Raw genomic sequence first — 25,443 nt, forward strand, 5'->3', positions numbered from 1 at the left:
AAAAAAAAAAAAAAAAAAAAAAAAAAAGATTTTTAGCTGGTCGTTTTTTTGTTTTTGTTTTTGTTTTTTTTTTTGAGACACAGTCTTGCTCTGTCACCCAGGCTGGAGTGCAGTGGCATGATCTCAGTTTACTACCACCTCTGCCTTCCCTATTCAAGCGATTCTCCTGCCTCAGTCTCCCGAGTAGCTGGGATTACAGGCACCTGCCACCACACCCAGCTAATGTTTGTATTTTTAGTAGAGACGGGGTTTTACCACATTGTCTCAAACAGGCTGGTCTCGAACTCCTGACCTCAGGTGATCCACCCACCTCGGCCTCCCAAAAGGCTGGGATTACAGACATGAGCCACCATGCCTGGACAGCTCGCAGTGTTTTTGTCTGTGCATGATTATCATTAAGAGTGTTTAAGTGTTAGTGTGCCTGAGGGAAGGGGTCTGGACTAGGTGACCTTTGATGTCCATTTCAGCCATGTGACTTTTGGATTTAATTAGCCTTGGATGCAATGCTATTAATGTTCATGGGCCAGAGGGATAGCAGTTGGAACGGTGCCAAGCAAAATAAAGCCAAATCTATAAAGCCATTCTCAGTGGAAGAGTACCATGTTAACATGAATTAACAGGAAGGGGAAGTCTACTAAATGAGGCCAAAGGAAAGAAGTCCCAAGGATGGGTTTGGAGAAGTAGAAGAAAGGGTCAGATTATGTTGTCATTTACATGTTATCTTGTGAAGTCTCATTTTTAAGTGAGTTTTTTGTTTCTGTTTTTTTTTGCTGTTGATTCAGATTTGAAGACCTTGCTTCTCATCACCCACTGGATTATGCCCAAGGCTTTCCTACCCAATGATCCTCTTGCAACACGCCGTGCTTCCTCCACCTAAGCAGCCCTCACCCTCGCCTCCTATGTCAGTGGCCACCAGGTCTACAGGAACCTTGCAGCTTCCACCACAGAAGCCTTTTGGGCAGGAGGCTTCCTTGCCTCTTGCAGGGGAAGAAGAGTTATCAAAGGAAGGGGAGCAAGACTGTGCCCTGGAGGAGCTATGTAAGCCCCTGTACTGCAAACTCTGCAATGTCACCTTGAACTCTGCACAGCAAGCCCAGGCTCATTATCAGGTAAAGGGAGAAAAGAAAACCAGGCATTTAGTGGGGTGAACATTTCAGGGCTCTTCCTGTTTAGCAGTTGTCTCTCCACATATGACTGTGCGTGGAATATCAAGATGGCTTAGAGAACAACTAAGTATAAATTTGTTTGATTAAAGGCCTTATGTTTTTACTTTAAAAATAAGTATCACTTTTTGTAGAATGGATCTCAACCTCTTACACTAAGCTGTGTGGCGTTCGATAGCTTAGCAGTCTTTGTAGGCAAATGTAAATTATCTATGCTGGCATTTGAACCTGTGGTCTTAAGAAGAACAAGTATTTAAAACATGATGTACCAGCCTGGACGACAGAGCAAGACTTCATCTCAAACAACAAAAAAACCCATGATGTACCAAACTCAATTTAGTATAAAATTGTTTAGAAGCTAATATAATTTGTATCATTTCAGGGTGACCTCTGTGCATGACTCTCATGCTTTCCATTTTTGACTTATAACTCTTATATATCCTATCACTGGTAAGGAAAACACAGGTATCTTTTTATAGTGAGAATACAATGACATTGGAATATTAAGCCCTATCCTTCATTCATAATAAGCATATGCTAATTTATTTTAGCCTGTTAGTGTAAACTAATACTGGTTTTTAAGATGTAAAGTTTAAATGGAAAATTAAACTTTGGTTCTAAAGAGAGGGTACAATACTTCTTTTTATTCTAGACATTTGTCTGTATAAAGTTAAATAATTTTCTTTTTTGGAGAAAAGAGACCTGGGAAATAATCAAGGACAAAACCCACTGAATGATGTCTTCCTGGGACATCATTGATTTATTTATTATCTGCATGAAAATCTCTAGTAATAAGTATGGTAGAAGACTGTTACACAGGTGTTTCTTCTGTTGTGCACCATAACTTTCTCCAACTTAAAGTTTTTGTTTACTGTGAGTGTTAAGTCTTTTCTGTTTTGCTTTGATCCCAAAGACTGATTATTGTGTTGCTTTTTGATTGTATATCGGAAGTATTTTGATGGTCAATTGTTTTCTCTGGTATTTAGGGGAAGACATAATATGTTGCCTTCTTTAAGTTCCCATTATGTGGTTTTGTTTTGCCCTCAGGTGCAGAGTTGAGTTAATTATATCTCGCAGATCTTGACCTGTGTCATCATTGGTTCCTAAAGGCCTCTTCTGGTTTTTTTTTTACATTTTCCCCCTTTCCCCAGTATCTACTCTCATCACCTTGCTGTCCAGTACAGTTGTTTGATACAGGGTCTTCCTTTGCCTGTCTTTACCATTCAAGCAGAGTCTGTTAGGATGATTCATCTCAACTCCAAGACTGTATTAGCTTTCTTCATTTATTCCTACGGAATGTTCAGTTTTATAGCCTAAGACTCACTTTGAAAAAAGAAGCCAGAGTTCTCAAGGTTTAATTATTAGCCGTATAAAGCCCCTAACAAATCATTAACTTGGGAGCAAACCCACTTGTATGCTATACACATACATAATTACCTTTATTTATTTATTTATTTTGAGACAGAGTCTTGCTCTGTGGCCCAGGCTGGAGTGCAGTGGTATGATCTTGGCTCACTGCAGCCCCTGTCTCCTGGCTTCAAGTGATTCTCATGCCTCAGCCTCCCGAGTAGCTGGGACTTTGGGCGCACACCAGCACACGCAGCTAGTTTTTGTATTTTTAGTAGAGATGGAGGTTCGCCATGTTGGCTAGATTCAGCCTCCCAAAGTGCTGGGATTATAGGCATGAGTGACCTACCACACCCAGCCTATAATTCCCTTTTAAGGAAGAGTTGTTTACTTTTATGAGGGAAAAAACTCTTGGGCAGTGTGTAATTTTAACATGTCCATTGATTATACATATACCTTATTTCTTTTTTCTTCTAATAAAATTTTTGACTTCATGGACTTTGAAGGGTGCTACTGATGATACATAGAGAAGATTCAGTTTGATGCAAGGTCATTGGGTTATAAGGCTAAAACTAGATAAACAGAATCAACATTTGTTTTTTTCTTTTATTTTACATTTTTGCATATGTTTGTTCTAAACTTTTTAGTTGACAAGATTAGTAATTATACTTAATTTCAGTTTCCTCAATGATACAGTGAATAAATAAATTAGAAAATTAAGAAAAGGGAAATACAATTTAGGTAAATTTCTCAAAAATCAGAATTTTTAAGTGGAAAGGTTGAAGGAGAACAGGATGTAACGGGACAACTTAAGCACCTAAAAACCAGCGTAAAGATGGGAAAGAAAGGAGGTAAGCTAGTAATCAGAAAGTAGAAGCTTACAGAAAATGAAAAGTTTGGGTATAATAAAGTATATTGCTAAGACTTTGGAAGCAAAGATTCGAATGAGACTGATGTTATTGGTAACTCTTAAAGAGAGAAGTTTTTAACAGAGAAACTAAGGCAAAGCAGTTCATATGTAAAAATACAGAGCAATTACATTAGGGGAACATAGAAAAAAGGTCATCTTAGAAGTGAAATCTGGACGATAGAAATGGTCAAGAGTGTATAGTCCAAAATGTAGATCAGGATAATAAACAATCAGAGTGTGAACATAACTCTAGAAGTGGGTGAGCTACCAAAGAAGGAAAGCATAGAAATGTTAGCCAAAAAGATGCATCAGAGGGTGTACATGAATAAGCAGTAATAAAAGAAAGATTACTGAAGACAAGGCTAAGACCAGGCCAGGTGTGGTGACTCACACCTGTAATCCCAGCACTTTGGGAGGCTGAGGCGGGAAGATTGCTTGCATTCAGGAGTTCGAGACCAGCCTGGACAGGATAACAAGACCCTGTCTCTACAAAAATACAAGGAAATTAGGTGGGCATAATGGCAGACACTTGTAGTCCCAGCTATTCGTGAGGCTGAGACAGGAGGCTCACTTGGGCCTGGGAGATTGAGGCAGCAGTGAGCTATGATCATGCCACTGCACTCCAGCAAACAAAGACAGCAACAACAACAATGACAATAACAACAACAACAACAAAACACACAAAAAAGAGAAGGGTAAGACCAATGAGTAAGGCTTACCAAGCACAGGAATAAGCAGAATGCCAATGATTGTAGACTAATACAACAAAGTGGTTTAGGGTTAAATGAGATGATGGCTGTACAATTTTATTTCAAGACTAAAAACTTACTTTCTAATTTTTAATACAGAGCATTACCAAACTGTACCTTCATTATTTCAGTTATGTGTGAGATAAAATGGGTCATGGGTAGCCTGTTTATGAGCTAGAAATGCATTTGTGAGAAGTGATAAATCACTGTGATTACATTACTCAAAACTTTTTAGTCAGTTGATGCCATTGTTGAAATTGTGGAGTTTCAAATTGCCTCAGGTATTGTAAACAACAGTGGTTACACTAGAGCCAGACTGTATCAGGTTCCAGTAATCCAGGACATGCAGTGGAAACTACCCAATAAATACTTCCCTTTAAGCTCACTAGCGTTTTTTCCTGACGTCCCAGTGTTCCCAAGCTGGGGCTACCTCAGCAGTGACCCATGTGTATCTGTAGTCATTACAGATTTAGTTTTATTCCAAGTACTTTTTAAGACTGATCAGGTGGCTTCAAAACATCGTCAGCTGTTGTTTCATTTTTAATGAAGCCATCGAATTTTATGTTCTTAAAATTAGGGCTTTAGGTATAACTTAATTTAAAATCCAATCTTTGGAAGAAAAACATACTTTCATTTTATTAAAGTCTATCTGCAGGCTTCAGGTTACTTAGGGCAAGGCTGGCATGGGGTAACATACCACTGTTTCATCAGCATAAATACCCAGAGGAGGAATTGCTTTAGCATGGAAGGTTATTAACAGAAATAAAAAAAGCAAAAAGCATGGATGAATTTTGCTAAGGCATCCACAGTTTAAAGTCACCAGTTTATTTGCTAATTTGCATGTATACATTTGACAAGATCTACTTACAGTACATTTATAAAATTTGTCATAAACATGGCTTTCTATTTGTAATATTTAGTAGTCAAATAACAACCTACTATGTTAATTAGATTGATTAGAGAAAGAGAATACAGGTGGAAGAGTAGCTTTAGAATTAGGATGCTGAGTGTAGCAGTCTTAATTCATAATTCATAATGAAGAGAATGCTGTTAGATTTTCCCCAAAATTTAAAGCACTGATTTTGGCACTTACATCTTAATATTGATCACCCAGATTTGGATCAGTGAATTAAATCTCAGCTAATTTTCATGTATTCAAAATTCTCCGATTTGACTTTTTTCCAAATGGACTTACAGTGGACTGAGAATGGCTAAAATGCACTTCAGATTTGGTTTTAATGCGTGTGCTTTACACATGGTATATATGCTTTGGAATCTAACAGCTTTGGGCTGGAATCTTGGCTCAGTTACTTTAGGCAAGACACTGAATCTCTCTTTATAAAATATCTGTAAAGTAGGGGTCATTGTACTTCCTGTGCAGTATTGTGTAATTGCATGTGTTATCTTAATAAATGCTGGTTGGTTGAAATAGGTTGCGATTGTTTAGAAGTGTTTGGGTCTCAAATGAGCAGAATGAGATGGTATACAGTTGTCTTACTGTTGTTACTACTTTGATAGTAACTTGCTGTAGGACCTTGTGTAAATAAGCAAAACTTTGTTTTCCTCGATCGTTCTCCAGAGATACTCTTTTAGATCCAGATACCAGGTTACCTTAAAAGAGTCTCATGAAGAATAATTCAACCAACAAATGAGGCAAAATAAAATGATTTTCAAATGTAAGTTCAAATAAAATGATTTTCAAATTTCAACCATACTACTCGTCTGTCAGCTTAGTCCATTTACCCAAGAATCAATTCTTGTTGGTTTTCTTGTTCTGCTCTCTGAAATCACCACCTCTGTAGGCTTTTCTAGCTGTTGCTTTGATCACTTGAGAGGGCAGAAGCTCTCTGTGATCCTGCCAGTTTTCTGCCTCCTCCTCTAGTCTACCCCTACCTCATTTCTTCTTATTTCAAAATGATAGATACCCTTTCTTTTGTCCGAGTTTGATTCCTCATCCTGTTTTCTGGATTTCATCGCCTTTTCACCTCAATCAAAAACTGTGCTCAAGTCTCTTCTATATAAATAAAAATAGCAGCAGCAACCTTCCCATACTTTTAATCCCTGCTGTCAGCAACCTTTCTCCTCTTCTCTCCTGTCCTTAGCATTCTGCTGGGTATAATTGTTGTCTTCAGGTCTTCATTTCCCATTCATTCCCCAGCCCACAGTATGCTGATTTCCATTCCTATAGGCCGCTGAAATGGTCCTTTCCAGTGTCACCATGATCTCACAGGCCAAATCTAACTCCTTCTCACTTGACCCCTTTGTAGCATTAGCCAATGGTAACAACTTTCTCCTAAAAAAATTTAAAAATATTTGTATTTAAAATAATGCCTAAGGAACCAAAGGGTTTATAATGGAAAGTAGTAATTACCTGTTCTCCACCCATTCCCTTCCTTTTTTCCCTCTCCATTCTCTCCTTTCCAACTCCCAACTTGAGCTGGCTGTAGTTTTACTTTGACACTGTCGAGATTGATCATGTTTTTATCCATTCTGTCATCAAATTAAGTTTTCCATGCTCTATTTGCAGGTTGATGCCAATTGTTGAAAATTAACATTCAGCATTTGCATTATTGTGAATAGGGAATTTTGCATTATTATAAGTGGAGAAATACTGTTCACTGCAGAGCTGTTTCCTTCCCTGTGTTTCCAGTGTCATGATCTCATGCTACTCACAAGAGATATTCAAATAGGTAACCCTTTCCTGAGTGCTACCAGTTGCTCAAAATTGTGTCTATTTTAGTTTTCTTCATATGTGGATTATAACTTTGAAATAACTTTCTGTTTTTCCTTGAGTTTCTGGTACTTTTTAAAAAAAAACTAGAGAGAAGAATCTTAAGCCTTACAAAAAAGCTATTAGCATCTCAATCTTTCTTTATATTGCTTACATTTCATTTATCTTCATGAAACCTACTGTTTTCTGATTCTGATTTTGACTAGTTGTTCTAGTTTGGATTAGTTGTTCTATATTTGAATCACTACTTCATTGTATAGGTTTTTGTATTTCCCGGAGTGTAGGTTTTTGTATTTCCTGGAGTTTTTAGTTGCTTTTCTTCTCCCCTCTTTTTCTAGCATTATATTTTTCATATCACCATTCCCCTCTCCACGCCTAAGTCTCAACCCCACTTTTTATTGTATGGAATTTTCTTTTTATCCTAGATCCATCTATCTCCTTGCTCCATTTTCAGCTGGCATCTTTTTGGTTTGCTGCACAGCTTTGTCAACTTTGGACTTACTGCTCTTTAGGTTGGACCACTATTTTCTAAATATATGTGTTTTCTTTTTTAAATCTTGTTTTGTTGGAGTATATTGTCACATTACTTTAAGGAAGAAAGAATGAATATAAATGTATAACACATTTTTTTCCTTGAAATAAAATGAGGGAGTAATGGGGAATAAATTTTTTTGAGCCTGGTGTTTCTAAAAATTTGCATTGTGCCTTCATATTTGACAATTCAGTTCCAGGTTGAAGATTATTTTTCTTTGGAATGTTAACAGCTGCCCTCTATTTTCTGTTTTTATCTAATGTTGCTGAAGAGAAATCTTCTGATTCTTATTCTTTTGTTGGTGACCTGTTTTAATTTTGTGTCTTTCTTTTTTTTCCCCGGGAAGCTTTTAGGCTCTCCTTTTTATCCTTGTAGTCTGAGATCTGACAATGATGGTTGTGTCTTGTTTTCCCCTGGATACTTTTTCATTTGTCCTGGTCAGCACTGGTAGATCGTTTCAGTTTGTGTACTTCTGTTTCTCTTGCTCTGGAGAATTTAAAAAAATATTTTTTTTTTTTTTTTTTTTTTTGAGACAGCGTCTCACTCTGTTCCCCAGGTTAGAGGGCAGTGACGCGGTCTCAGCTCACTGTAACTTTTGCCTCCTGTGTTTAAGTGATTCTCCTGCCTCAGCCACCCGAGTACCTGGGATTACAGGTGCCTGCCACCATGCCCAGCTGAGTTTTTTGTATTTTTAGTAGAGATGGGGTTTCACCATCTTGGCCAGGCTGGTATCAAACTCCTGACCTCAGATGGCCCACCTGCCTTGGCCTCCCAAAGAAAAAAATATTCTTTCTTAGTTACTATTCTCTAGATTTTTTGTCTTTCCTTCTAGGAATCCTGTTAGCCATTATCATGGTTCTGCTGGATTGATTCTCTTTTATTTTTCTAGCTTTATTGAAGTATAATTGATGGATTGATTCTTTATATTGTTTGTCTCTGCTTTTATCACTCTTTTTTTTTTTTTTTGATTTGACACATGTTCTTAACTTCTAATCTCATATTGAATTTTTAAATTTGACAGTCGTATTTTTAATTTTTAAATTTAAATGTTACATTCAAACATTAACATTTTACATAATGACAGTACAATTGTCAAAATCAGGAAATTAACACTGATTTAAATAAATAAGACTTCTGGATTTCTTATTCTCATTTCATAGCATCTATTTTATAGGATATTAATTAAGAACCTGAAATCACAGACTTTGGGGTCAGACTAGTATTTGATCTTGTGGTCTTACTACTCGCTAGATATATGATATCAGAAACATTTCCTAACCCTTCTCTACTTCATGAAGAAAGAGATGATGAGGAGAAGGATGATACTAATAATACCTGCATGTTAATATGTGTAGGGCATTTAGAAGAGTTCCTGGTACCTGAGATAGTCCTTGATAGTGTTGAGTGTTCCCAAGGTGCAGTGGAACCAGATTGTCCCAGCTCTGCATTGGACAATTGTGGCATTTGACAAGTTTTATTTTTATTTTATCAACTTTTTAGTTTGAATTATTCTAGACTTACAAAACAGTTCCAAAAATAGTACAAATAATTCCTGTATGCACCTTATGCAGGCTCCCCAAACATTAGCATTTTACATAACTACAGTATAGTTGTCAAAATCAGGAATTTAACACAAATTCAAATAATATTGTTTATATACTGTTTACATTACATTAATTGTGTACTAATGGCCTTTCCCTGGTTCCAGTTATTTAATCCAGGATGAAATTTTGCAGGTCGTTTTCATGTCTCCTTTAATTTGACTAGGTCCTTGGTTTTTCTTTGCTTTTTATCATCTTGCCATTTTTGAAGAGTTGTTTTGTAGAATGTCCCAAATTTGGGCTTGTTTGATGTTTGATTACATTCAGGTTATGTCTTTTTTTAGCAAGAATACCACAGAAATGATACTGTGTTCTTCCTAGTGTGTCATATCAACAAAGATGTGATGTGAATATCTTTTATTACTGGTGCTGTTAACTCTGATCACTCGTTTAAGCTGGTGCCTGCCATGGTTCTCCTTTGCAAAGTTATTCTTTTTCTTTTTGTGTTCAACAAATGTTATATGGGGAGGTGCTTTAAGACTGTGAATATTTTATTTCTCATCATAGTTTTGGTCAGTGATGATTCTTGTCTCCAATAATTATTAGAGTGGCATTTGCCAATTGGTGATTTTTGTTTTAATCATTCCTTCTAAACTTGTTACTTGGAATTTTACTTTAAGAAAGATCTTTCCCATTTTTGCACTTATTTATTCAGTTATTTATATTACTGTGGATTTATGGATTCTAATTTTATATATATTCTATATCTATACCTATATTCTAATTTTATTTATTTTGATTTATTTTATTTTACTTTTTTTGAGACAGAGTCTCCCTCTGTCACCCAGGCTGGAGTGCAGTGGTGCAATCTCTGCTCACTGCAACCTCCGCCTCCTGGGCTGAAGTGATTCTCCTGCCTTAGCCTCCGGAGTCGCTGGGATTACAGGCGCCTGCCACTGTGCCTGGCTAATTTTTGTATGTTTAGTAGAGATAGTGTTTCACCATGTTGGCCAGGCTGGTCTTGAATTCCTGACCTCATGTGATCTACCCGTTCAGCCTTTCAAAGTGCTGGGATTGCTGGCGTGAGCCACCACGCCCAGCCCAGGTTGCTGCAAATGCCATTATTTCGTTCCTTTTTATGGCTGAGTGGTATTCCATAGTATATATTAATATATGCCACATTTTCTTTATCCATTTGTGGACTGATGGGCGTATTTTTTCAGCTGCGAATTGTGCTCGTATAAACGTGTGTACAAGTATCATTTTCATATAATGACTTCCTATGGGTAGATAACGAGGAGAGGGATTGCTGGATCAAATGGTAGATCTGCTTTTAGTTCTTTAAGGAGGGAATTGCCACACTGTTTTCCATAGTGGTTGTACTATTTTACGTTCCTAACAGTAGTGTAAAAGTGTTCCCTTTTTCACCACATCCATACCAACATCTATTATTTTTTGATTTTTTGATTATGGCCGTTCTTGCAGGAGTAAGGTGGTATCATGTGGTGGTTTTGACCTTCATTTCTCTGATAATTAGTGATGTTGAGCATTTTTTTCATATGTTTGTTGGCCATTTGTATGTCTTCTTTTGAGAATTGTCTATTCATATCCTTAGGCCACTTTTTGATGCTATTGTTTGTTTTTTGTTGCTGATTTGTTTGAATCCTTTGTAGACCAGGTATTAGTCCTTTGTTGGATGTATAGATTGCAAAGATTTTCTCCTACTCTGTGGGTTGTCTGTTTACTCTGCTGATTATTTCTTTAGCTGTACAGAAGCTTTTTAGTTTAATTAAGTCCCATCTATTTATCTTTATTTTTGTTGCATTTGCTTTTGGGTTCTTGGTCATGAAGTCTTTGCTTATGTCAATGTCTAGAAGAATGTTTTCCAATGTTCTAGAATTTTTATGGTTTCAGGTTTTAGATTTAAGTCTTTGATCCATCTCTAGTTGATGTTTGTATAAGGTGAGAGATGACGATCCAGTTTCATTATTCTACATGTGGCTTGCCAATTATCCCAGCACCTTTTGTTAAATAGGGTGTCCTTTCCTCACTTTATGTTTTCGTTTCTTTTGTTGAAGCTCAGTTGACCGTAAGTATTTGGATTTATTTCCGCGTTCTCTATTCTGTTTTATTGGTCTAAATGCCTGTTTTTATGCCAGTACCATGCTGTTTTGGTGACTGTAGCCATATACTATAGTTTGAAGTCAGGTAATGTAAGGCCTCTAGATTTGCTCTTTTTGCTTAGTCTTGCTTTGGCTATGAGGGCTCTTTTTTGGTTCCATATGAATTTTAGCATTTTTTTTTTTCTAGTTCTGTGAAGAATGATGATGGTATTTTGATGGGAATTGCATTGAATTTGATGATGGTATTTTGATGGGAATTGCATTGAATTTGTAGATTGCTTTTGGCAGTGTGGTCATTTTCACAACATTGATTCTACCCATCATGAGCATGGGATGTGCTTCCGTTTGTTTGTGTCATCTATGATTTCCTTCAGCAGTGTTCTGTGCTTTTCTTTGTAGAGGTCTTTCAGCTCTTTGGTTAAGTATATTCCTATTTTTTTTTTTTTTTGCAGCTATTGTAAAAGGGGTTGAGTTCTTGATTTAATTCTCTGCTTGGTCGCTGTTGGTGTATAGCAGAGCTACTGATTTGTGTATATTAATTTTGTATCCCAAAACTTTGCTGAATTCATTTACCAGTACCAGTTGCTTTTTGGATAAGTCTTTAGGATTTGCTAGATACACAATCATGTCATTAGCAAATAGTGACAGTTTGACTTTCTCTTTACTGATTTGGATGCCATTTATTTCTTTCTCTTGTCTGATTGCTGTGGCTAGGACTTCCAGTACTAGGTTGAATAGAAGTGGTGAAAGTGGGCATCCTTGTCTTGTTCCAGTTCTCAGGGGGAATGCTTTCAGCTTTTCCGCATTCAATATAGTGTTGTCTGTGGGTTTGTCATAGATGGCTTTTATTACCTTAAGGTGTGTTCCTTCTATGCTGATTTTGCTGAGGGTTTTAACCATAAAGGGATGCTGGATTTTGTCAAATGCTTTTTCTTTGTCTATTGAGGTGATCATATGATTTTTGTTTTTAATTCTCTTTATGTGGTGTATACATTTATTGACTCAAGGATGTTAAACTATCCCTAGAGGTAAAACCATCCCTGAATCCCTGGTGTGAAACCCACTTGATGATGGTGGATTATCTTTTTGATATGCTGTTGGATTTGGTTAGCTAGTATTTTGTTGAGGATTTTGCATCTATGTTCATCAGGGATATTGGTCTGTAGTTTTCTTTTTTTTTGTAATGTCCTTTCCTGGTTTTGGTATTAGGGTGATATTGACTTCATAGAATGATTTAGGAAGGAGTCCCTCTTTCTTTGTCTTTTGGAGTAGTGTCAGTAGGATTGGTACCAGTTCTTCTTTGAATGTCTGATAGAATTCAGCTGTGCATATTGCTGGTCTTGGACTTTTTTTTGTTGGTAAGTTTTTAATTACCATTGCAATCATGTCTGTTCAGTTCCTATGTATTCTTGGTTTAATCTAGGAGGGTTGTATATTTCTATCCATCTCCTTTAGGTTTTCTAGTTTATCCACATAAAGGTGTTCATAGTAGCCTTGAATGATTTTTTTGTATATCTGTGGTATGGGTTGTAATATCTCGCATTTCATTTCTAATTGAGCTTATTTGGATTTTCTCTCTTATTTTCTTGGCTAACCTCAATAATGGTCTATCAATTTTGTTTATCTTGTCAAAAAACCTACTTTTTGTTTCACTTATCTTTTGTAATGTTTTTGTTTCATTGAGTTCTGTTCTGATCTTGACTGATCTTCTGCTGGGTTTGGGTCTGGATTGTTCTTGTTTCTCCAGTTCTGTGAGGTGTGACCTTACATTGTCTATTTGTGTTCTTTGAGACTTTTTGATGTAGGCAGTTAATACTATGAGCTTTCCTCTTAGCACTGCCTTTGCTGTATCCCAGAGGTTTTCATAGGTTGTGTCACTATTGTCATTCAGTTCAAATAATCTTTTAATTTCCATCTTGATTTTATTGTTGACCCAACAATCATTCAGGAGCAGGTTATTTAATTTCCATGTATTTGCATGGTTTTGAGGGTTTCTTTTGGAGTTGATATCCAATTTTATTCCACTGTGGTCCGAGAAAGTACTTGCTATAAATTTGATTTTCTTAAATTTGTTGAGACTTGTTTTGTGGCTATCATATGGTCTATCTTGAAGAATGTCCCATGTGCCGATGAATAGAATGTATATTCTGCAGTTGTTGGGTAGGATGGTCTGTAAATATCTGTGAAGTGCATTTCTTCTAACATATAGTTTAAATCCATTGTTTCTTTGTTGACTTTCTGACCTGTCTAGTGCTGTCAGTGGAGTATCGAAGTCCCCTACAATTATTGTATTGCTGTCTATCTCATTTGTTAAGTCTAGTAGTAATTGTTTTATAAGTTTGGAAGCTCCAGTGATAGGTGTATATATATTTAGGATTGTGATATTTTCCTTTTGTACTAGTCCTTTTATTATTATATAATGACCCTCTTTGTCTTTTTAAACTGCTGTTGCTTTAAAGTTTGTTTTGTCTCAAGTAAGAATAGCTACTCCTGCTCACTTTTGTTGTCCATTTGCATGGAATATCTTTTTTCACCCCTTTACCTTAAGTTTACGTGAGTCTCTTAAAGATAGCAGATACTTGGTTGGTGAATTCTTATCCGTTCTGCCATTTGGAATCTTTTAAGTGGAGAATTTAGGCCATTTGCATTCAATTTTAGTATTGAGATGTGAAGTACTATTTTGTTCATTGTGCTGTGTTTTTTTTTTTTTTTTGCCTGAATACCTGGGTTTTTTTTTTTTTTTTTTCCATTGTGTTGTTTTATAGGTTCTGTGAGATTTATGCTTTAAGGCTATCCTATTTTGGTGTCTTTTGAGGATTTGTTTCAATATTTAGAACTCCTTTTAGTAGTTCTGGTAGTGCTGGCTTGGCAGTGGCAAAATTATCTCAGAATTTTTTTGTCCGACAAAGACTGTATCTTTCCTTCATTTATGCAGCTTAGTTTCACTGGATACAAAGTTCTTGGCTGATAATTGTTTAAGGAGGCTAAAGATAGGACCCCAGTTCCTTCTAGCTTGTAGGGTTCCAGCTGAGAAATCTGCTGTTAATCTGATAGGTTATCTTATGCTCTTGCCTCATAGCTCTTAAGATTCTTTCTTTCATCTTGACTTTGGGTAACCTGATGACTATATGCCTAGGTGATGATCTTTTTGCAGTGAATTTCCTAGGTGTTCTTTGAGCTTCTTGTATTCAGATGTCTAGATCTCTAGCAAGGCTTGGGAAGTTTTCCACAATTATTCCCTCAAATATGTTTTTCAAACTTTTAGATTTCTCTTCTTCCTCAGGAACAGCAATTATTCTTAGGTTTGGTTGTTTATCATAATCTTAAACTTCTTGGATGCTTTGTTCATTTTTTAAAAATTCTTTTTTTCTTTGTCTTTATTGGTTTGGGTTAATTCGAAAGCCTTATCTTTGAGCTCTGAGGTTCTTTCTTCTACTTGTTCGAGTCTATTGCTGAGACTTTTCAGTGTGTTTTGCATTTCTCTAAGCATGTCCTTCATTTCCAGAAGTTGTGATTGTTTTTTGTTTATGGTATTTCACTGGAAATTTTCCATTCATACCTGTATTATTTTTTGATTTCTTTAAGTTGGACTTCACCTTTCTGTGGTGCCTGCTTTTTTTTTTTTTTTTTTTCTCAGTTGCAAGTTTTAATAGAGTGAAAACAGAGCTCCCATACAAAGAGAGGGAACCCAAAGAGGATAGCCGTTGCCAGCTCAAATGCCTGGGCTTATGTCCCGATCATTGTCCCTCCTGCTGTGCTCTCAGGCAATAGATGATTGGCTATTTCTTTACCTCCTGTTTTTGCCTAATTAGCATTTTAGTGAGCTCTCTTTACCATCTAATTGGTCGGATGTTGAGCTAAGTTGCAAGCCCCATGTTTAAAGGTGGAAGCGGTCATCTTCCCAGCTAGGCTTAGGGATTCTTTGTCTGCCTAGGGAATCCAGCTAGTCCTGTCTCTCAACAGGTCAGTCCCCCCTCTCAACAGGAAAATCCAAGAGCTGTTGGGGAGGTTGGCTGACGACTGCTCTAACTGCTTCCTGCTGAATTGGGGCATAGTAGGGGTTGTGCAGTTGAGATTTCCTCAGGAGGGGTGCCTTCAACGTCATTAACATCGGAGCGTAGGCTAGCAGGCCGGTCCAGGGGTCCGTGGTAGATCTTAGTCATGGACTGCATCTGGGGTTCCATTTGAAGAACTATTTGTAGTTTTACAGCTTTGATTCTGGAAGAGACAAACTTAACAAGGAGGTTAAAGATACAGGGATTGAAATGTATGGCCTGCAGTGCAGGGGATTATTTCTTTGGCACAGTTTACAGGCCCTGACTATCTGCTTGATGGTTTTGAAAAGACCTGGTCTGGTAAATAATGATTTGGCTATCTGATGGGTGTTATCAATGCCTAAGTGAAAGGTTTGGTGAAGGGTTTTAAGTAATTTCCATTGGTTAGCTGCAGGAAAAAGCTTTCTTCGGTGGCTAGACATCCTGAGGGGAGGAAACTATGTCCTCATGAGGTTCCCCATTCTATTTCTTCTTCTGAGTACTGCGACTTGGTTTCCCAGAGCGGATTACCCCATATGAGGGGTCTTTCTATAAGCATTTCTAATGGAGGGTCCTGCCTTGCGGTTCTTTTGGCTTCAATATCCGCTTGGCGGTTCCCTTCTATTTCCCTTTCCTTTCCTTTCTGATGACCCCGGCAGTGTATGACTGCCACCTCTTCAGGTTTCTGTACAGCCAATAATAATCTCCTAATGGCTTCCTGTTGTTTGATGGCTGTTCCCTCAGAAGTTAGGAATTCTCTTTCTCTCCATATGGCTGCATGGGCATGGAGGACTAGGTAAGCATACCTAGAGTCTGTATATGTATTTACCCTTTTTCCTTATCCTAATTCTAGTGCCCGAGTGAGGGCTATTAGTTCTGCCAGCTGAGCACTAGTTCCTGGAGTGAGGGGATTACTTTCAAGTATTCCATTATCACTGACCACTGCACACCCTGCTTTTTGAAGTCCTTTTTCTACAAAGGAACTTCCGTCAGTATGCAAGTTGAGGTCGGGCTCAGCCAAGGGAACCTCTAAAAGGTCCCCTCGAGTGGCGTAGGTTTGAGCAATTACTTGTTGACAGTTATGTTCTATCTTTTCTTCACTGTCTGGAAGAAATGTGGGTGGGTTAAGAGTTGCACAAGTGCACAGTCGCAGCACTGGCCCTTCAAGTACTAGAGCCTGATATTTAAGCAAATGGTTGTCTGACAGCCACAAGTCTCCTTTAGCAGTGAGTATGCCGTTTACATCATGAGATGTCCACACAGTAAGATCTCTTCCCTGTATCATTTTAACTGCTTCAGATACTAAGACTGCTACTGCTGCTACTACCTGTAAACAATGAGGCCAACCCTTCGCCACTACATCAGTTTCCTTACTCAGGTATGCTATGGGTTGCAAGCTCGTCCCTCAGACCTGTGTAAGGACTCCTAGAGCTATTCCTGTTTTTTTCTGTGACATATAAAGAAAAGTCTTGCCCTGTTGGCAAGCTTAACACTGGGGCTTGGGTTCGGGACTTCTTTAGGGCCTGGAAAGCCGCTTCTGCTTCAGGTGTCCATATTACTAAATGGGTATTGGCTTTGAATTTCCTTAATTAGTGTATATAATGGTCTGGCTATTTCACCGTACCTGGGAATCCATATTCGGCAGAAACCTGTTAGGCCAAGGAACCCTCTTAGTTGCTTTATGGTTTTGGGATGAGGATAAGCCAGTATAGGCTGGATACATTCCTCACTGAGGAGGCCCTGGTGCCTTTGGATGATTTTAGCCCTAAGTATTTAACCTGCTGTGAGCAGAGCTGAGCCTTTGGTTTGGAAACCTTCTAGTCACAGGTAGCGAAGAAATTTAAGAGTGCTTGGGTGGCTTGCTGGCACAAGGTTTCTGAATGAGCGGCTAAATCATCCACGTACTGAAGGACAAGAGTGTCCAGGTATGAGAATTGGCTCAAGTCTTGGGCTAATGCCTGGCCAAATAGATGGGGGCTATCCCTGAACCCTTGGGGTAAAACAGTCCGGGTAAGTTGAGATGTTGGGTTTGAAGAATCTTCAAAGGCAAACAAGAATTGAGAGTCAGGATGTAGAGGGATGCAGAAAAAGGCATCCTTAAGGTCTAGGACTGGAAACCACTCTGCTTCCTCTGGTATTTGTATAAGCAGAGTATAAGGGTTGGGTACAGCTGGGTACAGAGGGACAGCGGCCCCATTGATAATCCTGAGATCTCGCACTAACCTCCACTGTCCATTGGGTTTCTGTACTCCTAAAATTGGAGTATTGCAGGGGCTATTGCTTGGTTTTACTAGGCTTTGGGCTTTTAGGTCCTTAACAATCTTTTGGAGTCCTTGTTGGGCCTCGGGTCTAAGCGGGTATGCCTTTGGTAGGAAAAGGAGGCGGAATCCTTTAGTTTAACTTGAACAGGATGGGCATTCTTTGCTCGTCCATATTGTCCTTCTATTGCCCAGACTTTAGGATTAATTCCTTCCTTAAGCAGGGGACAACAAACGGGTCCTTCTTCTCCTATGTTCAGGTGTATAATGGCCCCTGCTTTTGCCAGAATGTCTCTCCCTAACAAGGGAGTGGGACTTTCAGGCATAATTAGAAAAGCACGTGAAAAGAGTAAAGTTCCCCAGTCACAGCTTAGTGGCTGGGAGAAGTATCTAGTGACAGGCTGTCCTAGGACCCCTCAGATAGTGGCAGATCTGGACGACAGTTATCCCGGACAGGAGAGTAAGACTGAGAAGGCTGTGTCAGTGTCCAGGAGACAGTTACCCTCCTGGCCCACAATGGTCAAGCATACCCAGGGCTCTGTGAGGGTGATGGCATGGGCTGGCGCTTGCCTCGGGCACCCTCAGTCCTGCTGCTGGATCATCTGGTTAGTGGCTTCTGACTCAGAGGACCTTCATCCCCTGGGGCAGTGGGCCTTCCAGTGATTCCCTTGACATAAGGGGCATGGACGAGGGGGTGGCTTACTTTTACTTGGACAATCTTTTTTAAAGTGTCCTTGTAGACCGCACTGGAAGCAAGCCCTCTTAGGCATTCCATTTGCCCAGCTTTTCCCTTTTCCAGAGCCTCCGAAGTCTGCTTGCCTGAGGGCCATGGCTAAAGCAGTGGCCTTTTTTTTTGTTGTTTTTTTTTAATCCCATATGTCCCCTACCACCTGCTCCTCCTGATCTCTATTATAAAACACCAAGGTTGCCAAGTTCAATAGGGTTTCTAAGTTTTGCTCTGGGCCTAAGGCAGACTTACTGAAGTTTTTTTTTTTTTTTTTTTTTTTTTATTTCTGCAGCTGACTGAGTGATAAACTTATCCTTTTAGATTAGCTGGCCTTCAATAGAGTCTGGTGACAGAGAGGTATGCTTCCTCAATGCCTCCCTTAGTTTCTCCAGAAAGGCAGTAGGTTTTTCTTCCTTTCCCTGTGTTGTAGTGGACATCACTGAATAATTCATAGGCTTCTTCCTAGTTTTCCTTAGTCCTTATAACACGCAAGTGATTGCGGCACTAATCTCCATTTTCTGATTTCTGTGTCCCAGTGAGGGTCTACCCTGGGAGCTGCTTGCTGGCCTGTGGGGAATTTCCTCTTTCCTCTGTTGTCATCCTATCATTGACCTGACTGAGATACCAGAGATCGCCGAACTCTCAGGCTGCAGTTATGGTGGCACTTCTCTCATTTGGGGTTAGTGTCTGATTTAGCAGTAACACTATATCTCTCCATATTAGATCAAAGGATTGTCCTAACCCTTGTAAAACATCAATATAGCTATCAGGGTTATCTGAGAATTTACCTAGGTCTGTTTTAATTTGCTTTAAGTCTGAGAGAGAAAAAGGTACATGCACTCTGGCTGGGCCGAATTCTCCTCCTTCCACTGCTTGGAGGGGGCATAATTGGGGAATATTGGCACCTTTGGTTCATTGTTTACCCCTTTGTCTATCTCCTTTTGGACCATTTGGGTTGAAGGGGGTCCTTATTAGCTGGGGAAGGAGTCGGGGTTGGGGGGATGCTGGGGTAGGGAGGTAAACTCTGAAGGCTTCCTGTAGGGAAGGCTTCCTGTATGTAAATCACACTTTTTACATAATTGCGAGTTGTGTCTTAATGAAAAGAAAGTTGGTACCTATGGCACTTCACTCCGTTTACCTTTTTTCTACAAAAGAGGTCTAGCTGTAAGATGGTGTTATAATTTATACTTCCCTCAGGAGGCCAGGTTTCTTCCCCTTGAAGAGGATATCATGGCCAGGCGGTATTGCAGAAGAATGTAAGTAGTTTCTTTCTTAGCGTCTGAGGGTCAAATTGGTCCCAGTTCTCCAGAATACATCTTAGGGGCATTTTTGCCTTGGGGGAAACGTTTCCCATCTGAAAAAATAACGTAGGGATGCCAGCACCCTAGTCATTTTCCGATGAGTATTAGTCCTAGAGCGTCCTCTATGGTCCTAATGCTTATTCCTTTCTGGGGTGTGTAGCCATCCATGGACCTCTGCTTATCGGATTAGTTATGCTCACCGATGTAGCAGTCCTGCACCCCTTTTCCTGCCTTTCTTGACCACAAAGAAAGGGGTCTGGGCTGCTGGATTCTAGTGGTCCTTTACCAGCGTGCCCAACATTGCCTTTGTGCTCAGGGGTGAGTCCTAGAGCTGGGCTGGGTTCCTGAGTATTTCATAACAACCCAGCTGCGCCATCAAGATGCATTCCCATAAACAGTTCTTATGCAAATTCGTTTCAGGGAGGGTGTAGGTAACCTTTTGAGTCAGTATTAAGATAGTCTTTTTTTGATTCTGTAAGTACTTTAAGACTTGGCGGAGTGTAAACAGCTAGCATGTTTGAGACCAATTATTAGGCAATTTTTCTAACTCTGCTTCCACAGGAGTCTCCCTATCAATTACTGAATACCCATTGTGGTTTTTTCCTGTCACCTGGGAGGAACCATCTATTGTCCTGTCCTAAAGGGAGTTCCTCCTAGGTCTGCTTGGACCTTTGTATGGTAATTAAGATTTCAATCCCCTGTTAGGAAATCTGCTGGGTTAAGGGAATTATCAGTGGTTGGTGTTAAATTACATTTTTCTAAGAGAATAGCCCCACACTTTAAGATTTTTGAGTTAGTTAGTAAGCTACCTTTTTGCTTTTTTGACTTAGAATAATTCTGAACTGGTGAGGTGTGCTCACAATGAGGTTTCCTCTAAAAGTTAATTTTCTGCTTTCTTCTGTTAGCAAAGCAGTTGCTGCTACAGATTGAATGCATCCATGGGTTACTGGGTTAAGGATTTTTGAAAGGAAAGCTACTGTCAGTGGTCTCAGTGTTTTCAGGCTATACCCTTGTTTACACTGACAACAGGGTAGTATTAGAGTATTATAGGGTCACAGAGAAGACTTTCAATGATCAATTATAGGTTTTAAATTTACCCTGGCTTTTAAAGGAATAGGGCACACTTTTTTTTTCCCACTATTTCTTTCTCTTTCTTCTCTTTGACTCCGTCTTTGTCTCTCTCTCTCCTCCGTCTCTCCTCCATCTCTCTCTCTCTCTCTCTCCTCCGTCTCTCTCCTCTGTCTCTCTCTCCTCTGTCTGTCTCTGTCTCTCTCCTCTGTCTGTCTCTTTCTCTCCTCTTAGCCATTACAAACTTGGGGCCCTGGCAAGGGTGGTGGGGAATGGGTCCCACATAACTGCCCATGTTGAGAGCTGTATACCTAAATTGGGAGGGACACCAGCGATAAGACTCCCTGGGTTTATCATCTGGATAACTAAGGACACAGCCTAGAGCTTCCTTAGATCCCTTTGGAGATACAACTTGCTAGAGGAAATGAAAGTCTGAACCATTAGTACCTGGGAGGCAGGGATAAGAGGAAGTAAATTCAGAGGTAAGGAGAATTTTGGGGCTACACTTTCAAGAAAGTTGCGGTCGGGACTCAGGAGGTATGGGTCAGAAGGAAAGGTAGCGGCGCATGCATGGCCGACTGTTGAGTAGAGATTTCTGGCTGCACCATGATCTCAGCCAGCTAATGCTGGGAGTTTGGGACGACAGCTTTCTGCCTCCAGTTGTCCCGGCTTCCCCAAGAAATTTGAAAATGGAAGCTGGCTCCAGCAGACCAACGTCCCCAACCTAGAAGGGTTGGGGGTTGTTAGAAAGCCCTTCCCCAGATAGCCTCACACCTGAGTCTTAAGTCCGGCGGCCATGATAATCAGTTGTAACTGGCTTACAGGTGCCCGGTATTTTCCTCCAATTCTAAGGGAAGGATAGGACAGAATAGCAAGCAAAAGTGGTCCAATATTACCGCTTTGGAGGTCCCTTTGTGGTCACCAAAATGTTACCGGGGGGCCCTTGCTCCCAGAGCTCCCAAGATAGTGGGGGACTGCTTCCAAAATGGCGGTGGGCTGCTTCCAAGATGGTGGCAAGCCTCGTGTTCTCTGACCTGGGGTTCTTGGCCTCACAGATTCCAAGGAATGGAATCTTGGGCCATGCGGTAAGTGTTATAGCTCTGTTAGAAGCCGTGGGTGGTGGAAGAGAACCGTGGAACCCAGTGACTAGTGTTCAGCTCGATTAGGACAAACCCAGGCACTTAGACGTGCAGGAACAATGGCAAGCCTTTGGCCCAATCGGCAGTGGCAGTGGGTGCCTCCCTGGATCAGGAGTGCAGCAGACACCCTGCCGGATCTGGAGGGAAGGAAGTCAGTGGTGGGTGTGCAATGGTGGCAAACAGCAGTGGTGGACGGGGAGTGAAAGCTCAGCTTGAGCCGTAACAAGCATGGACCAAAAGAGAGTGCAGTTGCAAGATTTAATAGAGTGAAGACAGAGCTCCCATACAAAGGGAGGGGACCCAAAGAGGGTAGCCCCCGTTTTTTTTTTTTTTTTTGTGAGATGGAGTCTTGCTCTGTCACCCAGGCTGGAGTACAGTGGGGCACAATCTTGGCTTACTGCAAGCTCTACCTCCCAGGTTCATGCCTTTCTCCTGCCTCAGCCTCCCAAGTAGCTGGGACTACAGGCGCCCACCACCACATGCGGCTAATTTTTTTGTGTTTTTAGTAGAGATGGGGTTTCACCGTGTTAACCAGGATGGTCTCAATCTCCTGACCTCGTGATCTGCCCACCTCGGCCTCCCAAAGTGCTAGGATTACCGGCTTGAGCCACCGTGCCCTGCCGCCTTTTTTGTTTTTTTTGAGACTGAGACTCGCTCTGGCCCAGGCTGGAGTGCAGTCATGTGATCTCAGCTCACTGCAACCTCTGCCTCCCAGACTGAAGCGATTCTCTTGCCTTAGCGTCTCGTGTAGCTGAGACTATAGGCAAGCACCACCACATCCAGCTTTTTTATTTTGTATTTTTAGTAGAGATTGGGTTTCACCATGTTGGCCAGGCTGGTCTTGAACTCCTGACCTCAGGTGATCTGCCTGCCTCGGCCTCCCAAAGTGCTGGGATTACAGGCATGAGCCACTGTGCTTGGCCTGGTGCTTCCTTGATTGGATTAGTAGTTGACCTTCTGAATTATTTTTCTGGCAATTCGGATATTGCACCTTGGTTTGGATCCATTGCTGGTGAGCTAGGGTGATCTTTTGGGGGTGTTAACCTTGTTTTGTTGTATCACAAGAATTGTTTTTCTGGTTCTTCCTCATTTGGGTAGACTATGTCAGAGGGAAGATCTGGGACTCAAAGGCTGCTCTTCAGATTCTTTTGTCCCACAGGGTGCTCACCTGATGTGGCACTCTCCCCTTTCCCCTAGGGATGGGGCTTACTGAGAGCTGAACTGCAGTAATTGTTATTTTCCTTCTGGATCTAGCCACCTAGTGGATCTGTCGGGCTGTGGGTTGGTACTGGGGAGTGTGTGCAGGGAGTCCTGTTATGTGATTAATCTTCATGCCTGTCACCTGTGGATACCAGCACCTGCTCTGGTGGAGGTAGCTGGGGAGTGAAGTGGACTCAGTGTGAGGGTCCTTGGTTGTATTTTTGTTAAGAGTGCTGGTTTTATGTTGGTTTTTCTCCAGCCAGGAGGTGGCACTTTCAAGAGTGCATCAGCTATGATAGTATAGAGATAATCACGCGGTGCGTGGGGCCCCAGAACTCCCAAGAGGTTATGTCCTTTGTCTTCCTCTACCAGGGTGGATAGAGAAGATCGTCAGGTGGGGGCAGGGTTAGGCATGTCTGAGCTCAGACTTTCCTTGGATGGGGCTTGGCTGCAGCTGCTGTGGGGGATAGGGGTGTGAATGGGCCAATGGAGTTATGTTCCCAGGGGGATTATGGCTGCCTCTGCTGTGTCACACAGGTCACCAGGGAATTGGGGGACAGCTGGCTGTTACAGGCCTCACCCAGCTTGCATGTATCCCACAGCCTGAAAGGCTGGTCTGCCTACCACTGTGCCCCCGTCTGCAGCACTGAGTTCATTTCCAGGCAGCTAGTGGGCAGAGCTGAGAACTTGCCCTAGACCACAAGCCTCCCAGTTGAGAAAGCAAGCAGACTCAGTTCCTCAGCTGTCCTACAGAGCCTGCAGTAGCAATCCGCCTCCTTCAAAGGGTCCGCGGATACCCTTGGTTTTCCTGGTATGTTCCTGCTGTAGTTCTTGGAGCCAAAGTTCATGATGTGGGTCTCCACACACTGCTCTGTCCGTCTGAGTGGGCAGTTACTGAGCTACTAGTTAGTCCTGCCTCCTGTCTGCTATTTGCCCTGCAAATTTGCATCCTTTTCTTAGTTGCCATTATTGTTACTATGTTGTGGATGCAATATCTGCTTGAATACTACTGGGGATGCTGCTTTGGAAATAAAATACCTGATACTATCTAACCTTGACCCCTCCACTAGTACTGGGTACCTCTTCTGCCTTTTCACGGACTGTATTCCTGTAGTCATGCTCTTCAGTTCTTCAGGTCCTATATCAGCTGTTCTGCTTTTAGTGACTTCTTCCTGTTGTCATACAGACAAGCCTGTAAAACCCATCTTTCAAAGAGTTTTCCATTGATCTCGTTTCTCTTTCTAGCTGTATGCCTGATTTCTCTGCTCCCTGTCATAGAGCTCTTCTGCATAGTTCCCTGTACTGGGTGTTTTCCTAGTTAAACCACTTCACATGACCTTTTATCTCTCACTGTTCTACTGAAGTGTTTCTTACTTAGGCCAGTTGTGACCTCTGTCTTTGCAAATCCAAGTATCACTTCTCTATCCTGACTTTATCCGCAGTAGCTTTTGACCTGGTGAACCACTCCCTTTTTTGGTTGTTGTTGTGTTGAATGATTATGAAATCCTTCAGCTATAAGGTACCAAAAATATAATAAACATGTGTATTTGCCATCTAGTTTAAAGAGTAAAAATTATTAATTCAACTGAAGTCCCCATATATCCCTTCCCAATTGTATCCCTATCCTATGCCCCTAGATGTAGCCACTATACTGGATTGATATTTATTGTTACCACACATTGTTTTTTATATTTGCTACATAGGTGCTCCCCTATATAAGTATGTAGTGTTGTTTTTTATATTTTGAGACCCTATATTATAAATTATTCTTACATATCTTCTTTTGCAATTTACTGTTTTTATTCAGTATTTTGTTATGAGACCCATTCATGTTTCCATGCATGGCCCTAGAGTGTTTACTTTCACTACTGTGTAATGTTCCTCTGTATGAATAATCTACAATTTATTATCCTGTAGGATAATAAACTTAAATTGTTTCCACCTTTTTTGCTGTTACAAACAGTACTTCTAGGAGCATCCTTATGGATGTCTCCTATGTGTGTTTCTGTTTGGTAATACTTAGAAGTAGAGTTCCTGGGTCATAATGTATTTAATTAGACTCTTCTTTTGAGCCACTTTGTTCCAGACTTCTATGACACTGCACTTACCTGGTTTTTATCTTGTTTCGTGGTTCAGGCATTCACAATCTTATTTTTGGATTCTTCGCCACACTCGATATTGTAGTGTCTTAGAGGTTTGTCCTTTGCTATCACTGAGTTGTCTAGGTAACTTATCTAGTTTCATGGTTTTATTTAATTTTGTTTATTATTATTTTTTATTATACTTTAAGTTCTGGGGTACATGTGCACAACATGCAGTCTTGATACATAGGTATACATGTGCCATATTGGTTTCCTGCACCCATCAACTTGTCATTTACGTTAGGTATCTCTCCTAATGCTATCCCTCCCCTAGTCCCCCACCCCCTGACAGGCCCCAGTGTGTGATGTTCCCCGCCCTGTGTCCAAGTGATACCCTTGTTCAGTTCCCACCTATGAGTGAGAATATGCAGTATTTGGTTTTCTGTCCTTGTGATAGTTTCCTGAGAATGATGGTTTCCAGCTTCATCCATGTCCCTTTGTGATAGTTTCCTGAGAATGATGGTTTCCAGCTTCATCCA

The 25,443-nt window shown here is 40.5% G+C and overlaps 1 protein-coding gene across 2 annotated transcripts in view; it reads left to right on the top strand.

Annotated features, from left to right (window-relative positions):
• The window catches only part of ZMAT3 (zinc finger matrin-type 3), a 54,907-nt gene that overhangs the window by 4,192 nt on the left and 25,272 nt on the right, over nucleotides 1-25,443 (top strand). For both annotated transcript variants that reach the window (XM_023184811.2, XM_023184812.2), the window contains exon 2: nucleotides 783-1,109. In XM_023184811.2, coding sequence (XP_023040579.1) covers nucleotides 840-1,109 — 270 coding nt within the window. In that variant the 5' untranslated portion in view covers nucleotides 783-839. The remainder of the gene's footprint in view (nucleotides 1-782; nucleotides 1,110-25,443) is intronic.

The sequence above is a fragment of the Piliocolobus tephrosceles genome, chromosome 2, assembly GCF_002776525.5.
Source record: "Piliocolobus tephrosceles isolate RC106 chromosome 2, ASM277652v3, whole genome shotgun sequence".
In the NCBI taxonomy this organism is placed as follows: Eukaryota; Metazoa; Chordata; class Mammalia; order Primates; family Cercopithecidae; genus Piliocolobus; species Piliocolobus tephrosceles.